This window comes from Primulina tabacum, chromosome 18 (genome assembly GCF_025594145.1).
Source record: "Primulina tabacum isolate GXHZ01 chromosome 18, ASM2559414v2, whole genome shotgun sequence".
Lineage (NCBI taxonomy): Eukaryota > Viridiplantae > Streptophyta > Magnoliopsida > Lamiales > Gesneriaceae > Primulina > Primulina tabacum.
Window position 1 is genome coordinate 30,778,316 of NC_134567.1, and position 15,016 is coordinate 30,793,331.

Sequence of the window (15,016 nt, forward strand, 5' to 3'; positions counted from 1 at the left end):
AGCATAATCAAACCCAAATTCTGAAAGCTCATACAATATACACGTCCCTTTACGATCTTTCGATTCATGACTGAAAACGTACAAATAAAAAAAATAACAGAGTTCAATAAAGTAAATACGTCGCTATATTGTGTACTAAAAGTACACGACAGATACTATTTTCTATCACATGCACCTATGAGTGTGCTATTGATGACATTATATAAACGACTGTGTATACAATATACGTCGCGAATATTGTTTGTTTATGGCATGTACCAATATGTGCGTTGTTAAGAGATTGAGTATGTTTTTCGTGATACGTTCTCACGAATTTTTATTTGTGAGACGGGTCAACCATACCGATATTCACAATAAAAAGTAATATTTTTAGCATAAAATGTAATATTTTTTCATTGATGACCCAAATAAGAGATTCGTCTCACAAAATACAATATGTGAGACCTCTCACACAAATTTTCGCCCAAGAGTTAAATCAAATTAATCTTTAGATGAACTTTTCCACCAAATATTCCGTGTGAAAAGATGTATTATAATTTTATCCGGAAAAAAATATTTAAAACAATCATTTTTAAAAAGTTGCCTTTTTTCCCTTGTTCTGACTCCATTAAACGCAGTGCCATTATAATCTTAAATCGAATGTCATCGCCTGATATCGGTTGATATATAAAAAGAAAACTGATTCTCTTGTGAGACGGTTTTACGAATCTTTATATGTGAGATGAGTCAACCCTACCGATATTCATGGATGACCCAAATAAGATATCCTCTCACATGATACGATCCGTGAGACCGTCTCACACAAGTTTTTGCCATAAAAAGATACAGGTTTACTAAATGAAATTATAGATATTTCCCAAATCTTGCTAAACCTGTGAATTATAATTTACGACCAAGTTCTGAGTAATTCATTGATAAATTATATTTATGCCATCACCATTGTTTTTAGATTTTGAAATATAATATTATGTTTAATCTTATATAAATCAAAATTTACGATGTTGGTGTTATTATTACATTTGTCGGGTGGAAAAAGGTCCACAACCGTGCAAAAATCTTGAAAAATTACACGATTAAAGTCTAATAAATCGCATTAAAATCACAATTATCCTTTGAAAAATATAAATGGCTGTGGCCAATATTTTATTATTTTTAATATTGAAAAAGATTATTGTCTAGGTGGTAATTAGTTAATTATATATTTTTCCTCTGCATATATATTTATATTTATTATCGAAAGAATTAATTATTCGGTTATTTTGAGGCTTCGTATATTGTAAAATGAAACATAGCCGTGCGGCCCGTGCCCCGTCACCTGAGTGGGGCATAACAAAATCTATAAGTACACATTGGGACAGCGCAGCCGCATTCCCGTTGGATTTTCTCAACAGTCAGCTATTAATTAATTAATTAATTTATTATTATGCTAAATATATAAAATTATTATATATATATATATGCATTTTATGACTTGAAAAAATATAATAATCATTACTGTTGTTATAAATTTTTAGAGTGTGACATCCGAAAAAGATTTGTTAGATATTAACAAAATCTTTCGACAGAAATTCGTAAAATATAAAATTTCCTTTAAAAAAGAAAATTCTAAATTTGATTTTTTTAAAAAGAATGAAGTGGGCCCCACAAATAGATACACGCGCACACACAGGCACGAAATGAGGGGGAGGGAGAAATAGATACACTCGTGTGTTTCGTTTTGTTGTACAGTTACTAACAAGAATCAACAGAAATGAACAGTGACCCGCAGCCTCCGGAGACCCCGGTGCCGGCCGAGGAGCCGCCACCTCCTCCATCGCCCACCACCGAAAGCACACCGCCCACACCCACCCATGGCGGTAGATTCGTTCACTATAACATCTTCGGTAACTTCTTCGAGGTCACCGCTAAGTACAAGCCCCCTGTAGTGCCCATCGGTAAAGGGGCATACGGGGTCGTCTGGTAATATTTTTTTGGCTACTTCTGCTAAAATAACTATGCGCTGTATTTTTTCCATCATTAATGAAGTGCTGGATTTTGTTCTTTTGGTGCGTAAGCTCGGCTTTGAATTCGGAGACGAACCAGCTGGTGGCTATAAAGAAGATAGCGAATGCTTTTGCTAATAAAACCGATGCGAAGCGGACTCTACGTGAGATCAAGATTCTTCGGCACTTGGAGCATGAAAACGTCAGTGGAATTATTTCTATGCGTAAAAATGTTTGCGTTTGGCATGTGCATTGTATGTAGTTTTTTTTTTATATTAAAAATCATTCTCCTTGACTTCTTACTGATAGCGAATTGTGGATCAGGAAGTCATTTATTCTTTATTTTTTGTTGACTCCAGTATTTTCGTGGATTTATCAAGTTTTTATTTAATCTTTTTTCTTTTTTTAATTACAAGATTTAACCTTTCTTTGTCTACTTTAATGGGTCATCAGTTAATCTGTATAAAAAGAAGATGAACATTTTTGTAAGGTTGAAGAAACTGCAAATTTCTGACGGTTGTTTGTATATTTGTTGGCTGGATCGAGTATGACATTTTGAAAGCTTCTCAAAATTCAGTCTTTCAATTATTTTGTTCTGTTTCGGTACATTATATCTGGTTGATTATTAAGCCATGTTAGAATATACCAAGAATGGTGCAATTGGTAGTGAGCGAGAGCCGAAAGTTGGGACTTTGTTCTACTCGATCAGTCATAGTTTTTTTTTTTTTTTTCCCCTGTGATTGAAGGAGTAAATTAAATGTCTTGGTTAACCATCAATTATATTCCTACACGTATGGATCGCGAGTAAGTGTGTGATTTAATATTCTCTTGCGATCATTTCGATAAAATATGAAATGGAATTGTTGTGAAACTGTTTGATGTGTATGCATTCAAGGGAAAGTAGTTTTCTGGGGGAATTATTCTACTTATAGTTCTATCGAGGAAAAATATTTGATTTTATTTCTTCAAGTTTTTTGATTTGATAATTTCTTCCTAAAGTAATATCCAAAATCAGGAAACATGTATCGCAAGGAGATTAGAGGTTTTATAGAGTCATCTAAGAATTTGGATGCCTAATGTTAATTACAAATTACAAGCTAGTTTGAGTTGGTAATTGTTTTAAAACAATGCCCTGGATCCTTATTTGAATAATGTTTCCTGATTACCAGATATAGAAAAGTGGTTGTACATTATTTGTATTTAAATTCATGATCTGACTATTAGTTTCACGCATGACATATATAGGAGATATCAGCTTTTTTTTCCTTCTATCTCTCAATTTCAATGATTATTTCACACAAGAGTAAAGGTCGTATTTGACAGCGGGGAGGAAACTCGAAAAATGGCACTGTGTGATTTATTTGAGTTAGTCTTACTTGCAAACATTAAAACACATGATAATAGCAGATTTTATATACATACAAACTCTAAAATTTTACTCTTTACACAACAGAGATCTCGTTTTAATTTGCAATTCGTATGTTATGCACATGAACTAATAGGTTTAAAATCTCGGCCTTCAACATTATGTAAATTGAAAATTACACAGCAAATACCTAAGGTGTTAATATAGTGCTAATTTTGAATGGGAATCCGAATCTCATGTAGAGTTCACGCTGTTTACGGACTTCATTATTTTCGCACGAATTGATGACCACATGCGATTTTTTCCTCACTGTTCAACTTGCATATTTTAAGAATTTACAATTGGAGTCATTCTTTCTTGTGAATTTTTTTATATGTCTTACATCGAATATGATTAGTATTAATATCACCAGGACATATTATTTCTATGCGAAATAGATAGAAAATCAAGTGTCGTCCGAGACAGTTGGAGCACAGAATTTTTTGGGTGGCAGAATTGATTTGATCAGATATTAATTATTACTTATTCATGATCCACATCGATCCAAATTGGAAAAATGAGCTGTGATCATATTATTTACGTAATTGTGAAATCGTGCCTAATGCATGATTAAACAAACGTGTCTAAATTTCGAGAAGGGTGATCTAATGCATGTGTGTCTCTCTGAGGCTAATGCAAACGCCTAATGCATGCGTGTCTCTCCGAGGCTAACTCATCTTTTAATCATTCGTACCTTATTGTGGCTGAAAGAGAAAAAAATGATGACCAGGTACATTATGGTTGCCGAAATCATTTAATTCTCATGGAATTATACATTGGAAGTTCCATTTGGTTGCTAACTTTGTATTGTGTCATTTACGCATCAATTTGTTTTGTCCGAATGTGAATACATATAGTTTATATAAGGTGACTATTAAACAAAATAGATGCGTGAAATGTTGTTGACATTTCTTTCCTTTTTTTTATGGTGCTTTATTTTGGGGGAGGGGGCACTGACCCTGCATTTCAGAGTTCAGTTGTAGATTTTACTATTTTGCAATTAACTTAAGTGTTATAGAGTATTTCTTATTTGGTTACATCATTTAAGAGGGTGATCACGAGCTTTAGCGAGCGTGTTTGTGGTTTCTTCGAGCTTAAGGGAGTTTTTCGGCTCATGGTTTCTCAGTGCTTAAGGAAGTTGCTTGGCTCGACAAATTAAGTAAAATTTTATGCTACTCTGTCCTTTTATACTTTAGAGAACCATTTTTACTTTTTTCTAGCATTTTTTTGTTTTGTAGCCTCGGAACGATAAATGAATTCAGAAATTATATAGTCTTAGTCGACTGTGAACTCGCCTTGGGTCCCAAATAACCGTTAAGTTTTTTTAAAAAGATATATAGGGGGATGCGATTGGTAAAATATTTGTACCACCATCACGTGCCATCTTATTCGTGCAATCTACATTCAGCGCGTTTAATAATAACACCTGCATCTACATAATATTATTGACATTGAGAATTCAAGGCACAATTATTTATTCATTAGAACACAAGCCATATGGTAATTATGCGAATTTATATGTCGCAGATTGTGGCGATTAGAGATATAATTCCACCCCCGCAGAGAGAAACATTTAATGATGTTTATATTGCGTATGAACTTATGGACACTGATCTCCATCAAATTATCCATTCTAATCAAGCCTTGTCAGAGGAGCATCGCCAGGTTTGTTTCTAAAGCACTGTCTTGAAATATTAAGAGGACTAAGTTGCTGCATCTTGAGTGTATAAGTCAGGGTCTTTGTGCCCTACAATGAAATTTTCTCTGTTGATCTGTATCAAACTGGCCAGGCCTTTTATGTTTCATGACTTATCTGCACTACCTATAAATTATTGTTGTGATTGACACTGGCTTGATTCAGGTGGACGTTTTCTTTTCTTAATTTTAAAAAACTTGATGTCAAAGGAGAAGCATTTGACAAGATGATGCAAGTAGTGTGGGCATGATTACATAATTGTAGTGGTATGTTTTCTCATGTTCAAAAAACATGGTCGTTATACGACAACCAGATAAGTGATGAACATATCTGCTTGTGACACTTATGAAGGATAAAGTTGTCAGGTAACACGATTTAGCTGCAGGTTGATATTGTTATATATGGTTATAATGCTTTCCCAACATAATTTAAATGTTGAGTTGTTAGGGTGGAGTTGATGCAGTGTTTTGAGGAGAGATCTATTGTGAATATGATCATGTCAGGAGGTAAGAACAGGTGAATCTAGAAAAACAACCTTTTCCATTATATTGGGTGTAATTGGTGGGCTGAGTCGACATAGTCAAATAGGTCTCTTCCATATGTTTAATTGCTTCTATATGAACTGGAATGTATATGTTGTTAGTCAATAAACAGCCATTCTGCATCTTGTAACGGACTTTTGTATCAGTTTGGACCAGTGTCTAGCCATTTGTTGCCAAAACATGCTTCTCACACATAATTTATTATATGAGAGTAACCATATATATTGTTGGTGCAGTATTTCTTGTATCAGATCCTTCGTGGGTTGAAGTACATACACTCGGCGAAGGTTCTGCACAGGGACATGAAACCCAGCAATCTTATTTTGAATAGGAATTGTGATCTAAAGATATGTGATTTTGGATTGGCCCGTGTTACGTCTGAAACTGAATTTATGACAGAATATGTTGTCACAAGGTGGTACCGTGCACCAGAGCTTTTGTTAAAGTCACGTGGTTATACTGCGGCCATTGATGTGTGGTCAGTGGGTTGCATTTTCATGGAAATGATGAATCGTAAACCATTGTTTCCTGGAAGAGATCAAGTGCATCAGTTACGTCTGCTCTTGGAGGTGTGTCTCCCTTTGTTTGCATTGTACTATTTGAATTTCTAGTAACAACTACATTAAAATGTTTTATCATTCTATTTTTTTTTAAATTGAATATCAGCAATAATTATGACAATGTAAATACATTCTCCTTTGCTGAAAAATCTCCAGAAAAGGAATTAGATGCAACTCCTTGATTATGGTGATGCAAATCTACAAGTTTTAAGTTCGTCTTATTTGAACTTGAATACCGAGAGTGAAGACTGAGGAAATTACTTTGCTATTGATAGTTTTGTTCCTGAGTTTGTTCTGCAACTCTATAGTATTACAAATACCACTCTTTCTTTTCATTTATTGTGTTTGCTGTGAACTGTCTATTTGTAGTTCAAAACTATACCAATGCTTGTTCACTGTCGGATGCAGCATCTTAATATCAATTTGATTTGAAATGTTCTCATTCTTCATTATATCCATGATGCTGCATATCGTCCAGAACATGGTTCCCCTTACTGGTTCATTTGATGTATTGCACTGCCACGAACACGATACCATGTCCCAGCGTTAATATGGAACTTTCTTGCTTTTCAGCTGATTGGCACCCCTTCAGAGGCCGATCTGGAATTCCTGCATGAAAACGGGAAAAAATACATCAGGCAACTACCACCATATCAACGAAAATCATTTATTGAAAAGTTTCCTCACGTACCCCCGCTTGCTCTCGATCTCGTGGAGAAGATGCTGGCATTTGATCCTGGACGAAGGATTACAGGTATGGAACTCTCCTCTGTGAGAAATTGAAGTTCTGACCGAGTCCTCTTCTCTGGAATTGTGCGCTTGCCTGAGCTATATTCCTCGATCCAGATATAAAGTGACATCATTTTCTGTTGTTTCACATACCGTTTCTTTAAATTCGGGAGAATGGTATCCTATGATATAGTTCTTTATCAGAGATTGGCCTGTTCCGTTAATCCTTCCTCAAATTGTCAATTTATGTCTCATTGTAATCAAATTTTTGTGACGTGTGTGTGTGTTTGTGATTTCAGTTGAAAATGCATTGGAACATCCATACTTGGAGTATCTGCATGACATCAATGACGAGCCTGTTTGCTTAAAGCCCTTCGACGACTACTTTGAGCAGAAAGACATGGCTGAAGAGCAGATAAAGGAGATGATCTACCAGGAGTCGATTGCATGCAATCCAGGGTATCAGAACATCTAAACAACTATTCCTTGCAAAATAATCCGTGATTCACATGTTTTGCAAGTAATGCCAACGCCATTCTTGCGATATCTGTGAATTTCGTGTGCGTAACATATTAGTTCATCCGAAGCCCGGATGGCTCGAGTACAGGTAACTCCTTGGCAATAAATACATTTGAGAAATAATAAAAGTCGGATATATTCGAAACTTCTATAAACTCTTCTGGGATTATTAGGTTGCCTGCCTAATCAAACATTTTCTGATAAATGGCATTTATAAATAAAATGTTCTCCATTTTATAATGAATGATTAGGCAAGTTCTTCAGTAAAATGAGTCTCTCTCCAAATAGAAATCTAAAAGATAATGAGTTTTAAAGGCGGTATATATCACATTCCATAAAACTCTCATTAATCAAAGTACGACGTATATCAAATCAAATTAAACCCATGTTTCCATTTCACCCCAGTTTATCAAGAAACCATAAACCCTAGGGGGAGAATGAAAACACAGGACTCCCCCTATATGTCAAGAAATTTCAACCCCACCCACACGCAAAATATCCAGATTAACTGCACATGTGCAGTATAATCTCTGAGATATGAAAAAGTAAAAAGAAAACCTAGAATTCTTAGACGTAATCATGAACTAATATACATCGTACAACCCACAGCACCTACAACACACAACCTGGTACGGAATTATCAGTATCGGTAGTTCTATCTCGAAAACCGGCGTTGAAGCTGTATATTTCCAAGAACCAGTGGCGGGCAAGGATTTGGGTCGGATCCGTTTCGAGGTGGATCCAGAACTACTGGCAGAAAATCCAATTCGCGACAAGCAAATTCGGAGTTTTTAAATCTTCTCGTATAGACTTCTTTGCCCTAAGAAAACAACAAATAAAATCAGAACGAAAAGACTTTGAAAAAAATAAAAGAAAGATTCTACTTGGAAAGCAGAAATTTTACCTGGATTCTTGCCCAAGTGATTTCACAAATTTTCTTGGATATAAAAGACCCGCTGTCACTCTTGACGGTTTCCCACTTGAAATTTTGCAGAATTTTCTTGAACTTGTTCGCAGCAATGGCAGTCGTAAAGTTAACAAATGCGTATCCCAAGTTACCCTTCTTTCTACAATTTATTATTGATTCAAAACAAATGGAATCAGTACTCTAAAATATTTGACACTAATTACCTACGTGACAGCCTGGGTAAATTACCTAAAATCCATGGGTAAATACAGAAAATCATACTCCAAAGAGTATGCACAGCAGTAACCATCCAGAAACTTTAGTATATCATCCCTTCTGGAAAATAAATCATTCAAAAATCAATAAAAAAGCTCATAAATATTTACATGAGCAAATGTACTAAATGATCACAACATTTAATGCAGTAATATACGCCATGTATGTCGATGCATACATGAATGCGACAGAGACATAAAGGATAAAAGTTGAAAAGATTTGTTTTTTCTGAACAGTCTGTTCGGTTCCAGGACAATAAAAATCCCAAACGCGCAGACATAGTTAGTGGGACAGGATCAGTGAAGAATCAGAGGAGAAAACATGCAATCCTTTTTTATGCCAAGGGGAATTATCTGTTTAATCTTAAAAGTGACATTAACGTCCAGGTTCAAAAACTCCCCATCCAGAGAAATAAAAAGAAGTTCCAATCAACAGTATCTCATTATTTTATGAAAAACGCAGATGATAAATTTTGATATGCATTCATGTTAAATATATATATATATATATATAAGATTTATCATTATTATTTAATGCCTCGCCGACCATTCAATCTGGAAAAATCCAATGACATGACACTTAATGCATGCTGCGTTAACAGCAAAATTACTCGAGTGCCTACTATATTTTCATCTTGGCCATGAAAAAGACAATAATTAATATTAAAAAAATGAAAAAAAAAACAAAAAAAATGAAACCTTTAAGGAAAATTTGTCATATTGGTATTATTATGAGTTAGCTTTCAATTTTTTATGATCCTTTTAAATTTAAATTATATATTTTCAATCTCACTTCACCGTCTTCGTTTCTATTGTAATTTTAAATCATTTTTCCACATATTACTCACGTGATGCTGCATATTGGTGAAATGATGCCAGGGTCTTGTTTACATGTTCCATGAAATTTCAGACTCGGAAAAATGATTGAAAGAGCACACAATCAAAGACATCGAACTTAAGCCTGAAATTTGGAACCGAAATAAAAATGAGACCATATTAGAAAAAGATCTTACATCTAGAAAATGGGTAGCTGAAAAGACCATTAAAAATGAATAGTTTCTAGAATAAGAGATGCCAAAGAAATAAAATTTTACACATCATACAAAAGCACAAATTTGAACACGATGGGACAAAGGAAATTATTCCTATTTTTCTTGAAATTTCGCATATATATTAGTTTGGTACCTTAACCGATTAGGAATATTCTTTATCATCACAGTAGTGTTCCATGAAGGTGAACTGCCCTGACCACTTAACGGAGCCATGGGAAGAGAAACACGCGGAGGAGGAAAGTCAGCAGCACCAGCGTCGACGGCTGCCTCGTTGTCAGGCTCTGCCAACTTTCTGGGCCTCCAGCATAGATTGGGTGGATTCTTGTCCACATAAACGGACCTCACTGGCCTTTGGAACCGAGGGGGTAAATGTCTTCGGACGCCCTTCTTGAAACCGTCGAGTGGAGTAGGACCATCCGCCTTCCTCGCATTCTGGCTTTTCGAATTCTTCCGTGGAATACTAATCTCTTCTCCACCATCGGACGTGGGTTTCAAACACCCATTTCCCACCGGAAAAAAGATACGAGAACTCGTGAGTGGCAGGTAATACGGTTGGCTCATTTTGTATATAGAGTAACTCGGATTATAAGTGGCAATGGCAGCAGGGTAAGGAAACACGGGAATCGCCGGTCGCGGACTAGCTGGTGGAGCGATTTGCTTTGGACTCCATGCTTCTGCGTTAGGGTTCAGAGGTTTTGGGAGTCTGACGCACATGGTCGAATCAAGGTGCAGGAGAAAAAAAATGGCGCAGCGTAGAAAGAAATCTACCTTTCATGTTTATATATCTATTCTGTTTTATTAAACTATTTTATTAAAAACGAAGACATGATAATAATCTTCTATATAAAATTTTTTCCCAACTTTATTCTTATATGATACTAATATTATATATTTTTTTATTTTTTTCCCTAAATTTCAACACACACTTTTTTTTTTATTTCAACAATTCAAATATCAATTTAGTTTCTCTACAATTTGTCAAAATTTATTTTAGTCCATCGATAATGATAAAAAAACTATACACATACATCATGTGTGCAGAATAATTAGTACTAATTAATACTCTCACACTCACATTGTTTGTACAATATATATTTTTTAAAATTAAAAAAACAATTTAAAAAATTACAAAATCTAAAATTAATAATATTAAAAAAAAAAAACCCACTCCGACCAAATGGTCGGTAATAGAAATATATAAACTAAAGAATTTTTGTTGATAGCAGAAATTTTATCTATATAGTTCGATAAATAAAAAAATTTAAGATCTATTGCTACTATCTATAACTATGTTACATTCTGTTTTTTTATATATATTTTCTCGAAAACATAGCATTATATATTATGTTGTAATGCTTATTATTTTTCACACAAGATCTTGAATTATTTAACACACACAATAAAAATTTCAAAAAGTAACATGAACAAATCTTTTTTCATGTCACATATTAATCACATAAAATATAATCATCATGTGTCGAGCGTTATTTCAAATTTCGAATTTGATTAAATATATTATCGTATAAAAATTAAGAAAAAAATATGCATTATATTGTGGAAGAATGAATAATATATGTTATTTTAAAAATAATATAGTAAATATATTATTCGGTGAAAGAGACAAGGCACAGTTTTGGAGTAAAATGGATTTTGTACAATTAGGAAAGATCGGTTTAGGTAGTATCTAATTATAGCACTTCATTAAATGCAACCAGACAACACAAGAAATCTTGGCGGCGGATGACCAGCCTTTTGGGAAACGCCTACACAACATATATAAATTCATATACAAACAAGCTTCTCAATGAAAAAAAACATCGCCTTTTTTAAAAAAAATAAACTAAAAAATGTCGAAAAAAAAAAATTAAGAGGATTTTTTGAGGTTAATTTCATGAAAATGCAACCACACCACCGACGTTCTCAACTTTCACTCTAAGGTTAATCAGTTTCCTTTAGAAATTTTTATAACATGTGTGTGTGTGTGTGTGTGTGTGTGTGTGTGTGTGTTAATTTATGATAACAAAAAGTTACTGCATGCATTCCCAGGTTTTTGACTGTTTCCTATTTCGGTTTAAGCATTTGGAAGTTGAATAAAGGCAATGTGTGCAGTTTGATGATATGCATCCTCTCGTACTTCATTCGGACCTGTAAATGACTTTTTTCCGCTTTACTTGTATAATTTTCGAAGTGCCCCTTTAAGGTTATTTGACCGAAATTTAAAGAAAATGGTGTTTGAATTGCATAGATACAGGACTTCGGAGGATATATGCATTGCATGATTAAGGCAATAAAGAGCCTGTCCTATCACTGCACATACTTCAAACTCTCTTGTCTTGATTATAAACATTCGGAATGAGAAACGAGTTTTAAGATGTGATAAACAGATAGCTGCTAGCTGGTTACTTCAATGTCTCTGATGCAGTTGTATATATTATTGGTCAAGTATGTTTTTTCGAATAAGTCGCTTGGACAACGTGAAAAATAAAATATAATTCATGCTAATTGCATCATTCGAATAAATATTTGGGCTGTGTTCTGAATGTGAGTTTAAACAAATCAAGCCAGGTGAAAAGAATTTTAGAAAACCATGATCATTTATTTTCATCTCAATTAAAATATTGGTTGAGATTATGATTTTTTAACGTAGGTGGTGAGCGATCTCTAAACCCACGAATGGAAGAACTCAGCTGGCTAGTAAATCTCAAATATCATAACAAAGCGAACAATTGTACGACCAAAGGCACCCAACGATAATCATTCCGAATTTTTCTATTTTTTTTTTTTTTTTTTTTTTACTTATTGTTTGATTTGAAAAGAAAAAACGGATTGTATATGTCCGTCAAGTTTAAGCTCTTCCCTGTCTCCAGAAATCCCTTCTAACATCCTAAGATGATCAAGCTATCAAATTATGAACAAGCTTTTGTGCGTGGTGATATGATTTGGGCTGATATCATCTACCTGTTGAAGAATGGGTCCGTTCCTGATTTGACGTAAATGGATATTAATCTGTAGAACGGGTCCAATTAGAAAGCCCAATGGACTCCATTTAAATGGACCATTTGGTATTGCTATTTGGATTGGAATATGTATGGGCTTTAAAAATATTGACACAAATTCAAGGTATAAAATTGCCCGAGTAGATTAGCATATACATTTTTTATATTTCAATTTTTTTTCCACATTTAATTGTGAATTGTATAGTTCCTTCATAATCCAAAAATATTATCAAATTTCAGATATGCGAAGGGGAGTGGACACGCAATTTGCAAGATGTCGTAATTAGCATCTTCGCGAAAGAGTCGAAACAATGCACCTACACAAGAAACAGATGCGAGATATGGTAACCCATAATTCTCGTTCTAGACCTCATTTCGAAATCACTCAAGTGTAGATATATCTCTTTCGGATTTGAAATTGACATTTATTTGAAGGATTTAGTGGTCCAAAATCAACCTATTCAAACTCCATTGATAGTAACAAGAAAGAAATATGTTAATACTTGGAGCTGATCTAGAATTTATGTCAAAAGGGTTAGGGAGTGATGAATCATATTTCGGAACGAGATAAGAATAAATGTATATTTTTTTAATGGGGTTTATCCCTTAAGCATAAGTCCAATTTGTTAATATTTTAAATACTCTATGATCAAAATATCCTCCTACAAGTTACATCTTTAAAAAGTACTTTTTTTTAACAAAGAAAAAAAAAACTACTCATTTAGTTCCCTAACTCATCATATTTTCTATTTCGTCATCTAACTTGTCGAAGTTGGACCTTGGTCTTGTTAACTTTGAGATCTGTTGGTTTTTAGTCCTATTTCATAGAAATGTGCCAGCAATTTTCTGGCGCCACATCGACATTTATATGTGCCACATCGGTCCTCAAATGGAACATGATTAAAAACTACAGTTTCATGACTTTAACAATATTCATGCAGGTGGACTAAAATGGTTGTTACGAAGTTTCATTTCAAATGTTAATGGTGGCTTTGTCCACCCTTGGATAATGCTGAAGTTGTACATTTTTTACAAATCACTTGGCCACACATCATTCAACTCCGTGGGGTTAGGGTTACCCTGGCTCCATTGAAAAAGAACCTTGAATAACATTTTTGTATATTTTCTGGATTATAATTTAATTATCAACAAAGTATCACATAGAGGAGCCAAATTCCTGGCTGAAATTGATTCGTAGTTCAAAGAGTTCGTTCGGTTCATGAATTGGCTCTTTCGACAAAATATTGAACCCAAACATATTAAACGATTTTCATCATCAATTTAAAGTGATGCATTAATTAGATATATTATTGAACTATGAACTGCCTTGGTACAGTGGAACTGGTCCTAGAAAATCCAAGCCCATCTCGATTTGGTCATTGTAAAACAGTTTATAAATTATATATACACTAACGGATGGACACACACGATTGGTATACGTACGAATAAAATGTGATGTATAATTTAATATAATGAAATTTTTATATTAAATGCGTCTTCAATTTTTTTTTTCCTTTAATTGCATAAATGTATGCCGCTGTATCAAGAATAGTTTACACTAAATTTCCTGCATTTTCCATGATTTTGTCTAGAATGAGTTTCTTTTTCATGATTTAGTCATGAAATGCTCAAAATCAATGACACCTAAATGTCAAGACACACACATAATTGTATGTATGTGATATGAACTAAGAGCAAAAAGTAAAAATATTTGCCAAAGAATAAGATTTCATATAACCTAGTTCAGCAAGAATAAATAAATATGACCGAGTAGGTTGTGGTCATGTAGCGCCGTCCTTATTTAAAATTGAATGTATCCAATGTGTGTAGTCAGGGGTAATAATGATCCCAAAAGGCAATCATGAATATGTTGAAGATTAAAGTGCTGCAACATAATGTTGTGTGATTGTTATCGACAGATTACTTTTTTTATTACAGTGGCGGGCAGTTTGTGCGAGGAAAAAAGCATTGGGGAGTGAATGAGACAGTAGGATCTGGGGTAACAGACGAAAGAAGATCCCCCCCTGAAAAAAGAGCACCAAAGGTCAAAAAGACAACTAGATGGGCCTCATCCACCCTGACCACTGCAAAAACTTTGACCTCAAACACTACTCTATATATATTTTTATTTATTTATTTGGAAAACACACATAAATCTCAGGGATTTTTCTAGTTGGGTCGATGAATATTGGATACATAAATAATATTGTGATTTTTAAAACATTTGAATAAGTCGTAGAATTTGTTTATTTTAATATCAATCCAGGCAACTAGAAATATTAAAGTTGCTCCAAGTAGTGTGCTCAACACGGGAAGTACGTGAATCAATAGCGTCATTAGCGTGCATTTGAAT

The 15,016-nt window shown here is 34.1% G+C and overlaps 2 protein-coding genes across 2 annotated transcripts; one reads left to right on the forward strand and one right to left on the reverse strand.

The window, feature by feature from the left end:
* Window positions 1-1,721: 1,721 nt before the first annotated feature.
* On the forward strand, window positions 1,722-7,588 carry LOC142533022 (mitogen-activated protein kinase homolog NTF4-like). Its single transcript, XM_075639606.1, has 6 exons — window positions 1,722-1,959; window positions 2,055-2,184; window positions 4,915-5,052; window positions 5,862-6,194; window positions 6,759-6,939; window positions 7,214-7,588. The coding sequence occupies exons 1-6, from the start codon at window positions 1,751-1,753 to the stop codon at window positions 7,387-7,389; spliced, it is 1,167 nt and encodes a 388-aa protein (XP_075495721.1). The 5' UTR covers window positions 1,722-1,750; the 3' UTR covers window positions 7,390-7,588.
* A 264-nt stretch (window positions 7,589-7,852) lies between these two features.
* On the reverse strand, window positions 7,853-8,672 carry LOC142532183 (protein MEI2-like 6). The gene is made up of 3 exons (XM_075638460.1): window positions 8,590-8,672; window positions 8,338-8,500; window positions 7,853-8,253 (listed from the first exon to the last, which is right to left on the reverse strand). Exons 1-3 carry the CDS (start codon window positions 8,598-8,600, stop codon window positions 8,089-8,091), a joined length of 339 nt encoding a protein of 112 aa, XP_075494575.1. The 5' UTR covers window positions 8,601-8,672; the 3' UTR covers window positions 7,853-8,088.
* Window positions 8,673-15,016: the final 6,344 nt, after the last annotated feature.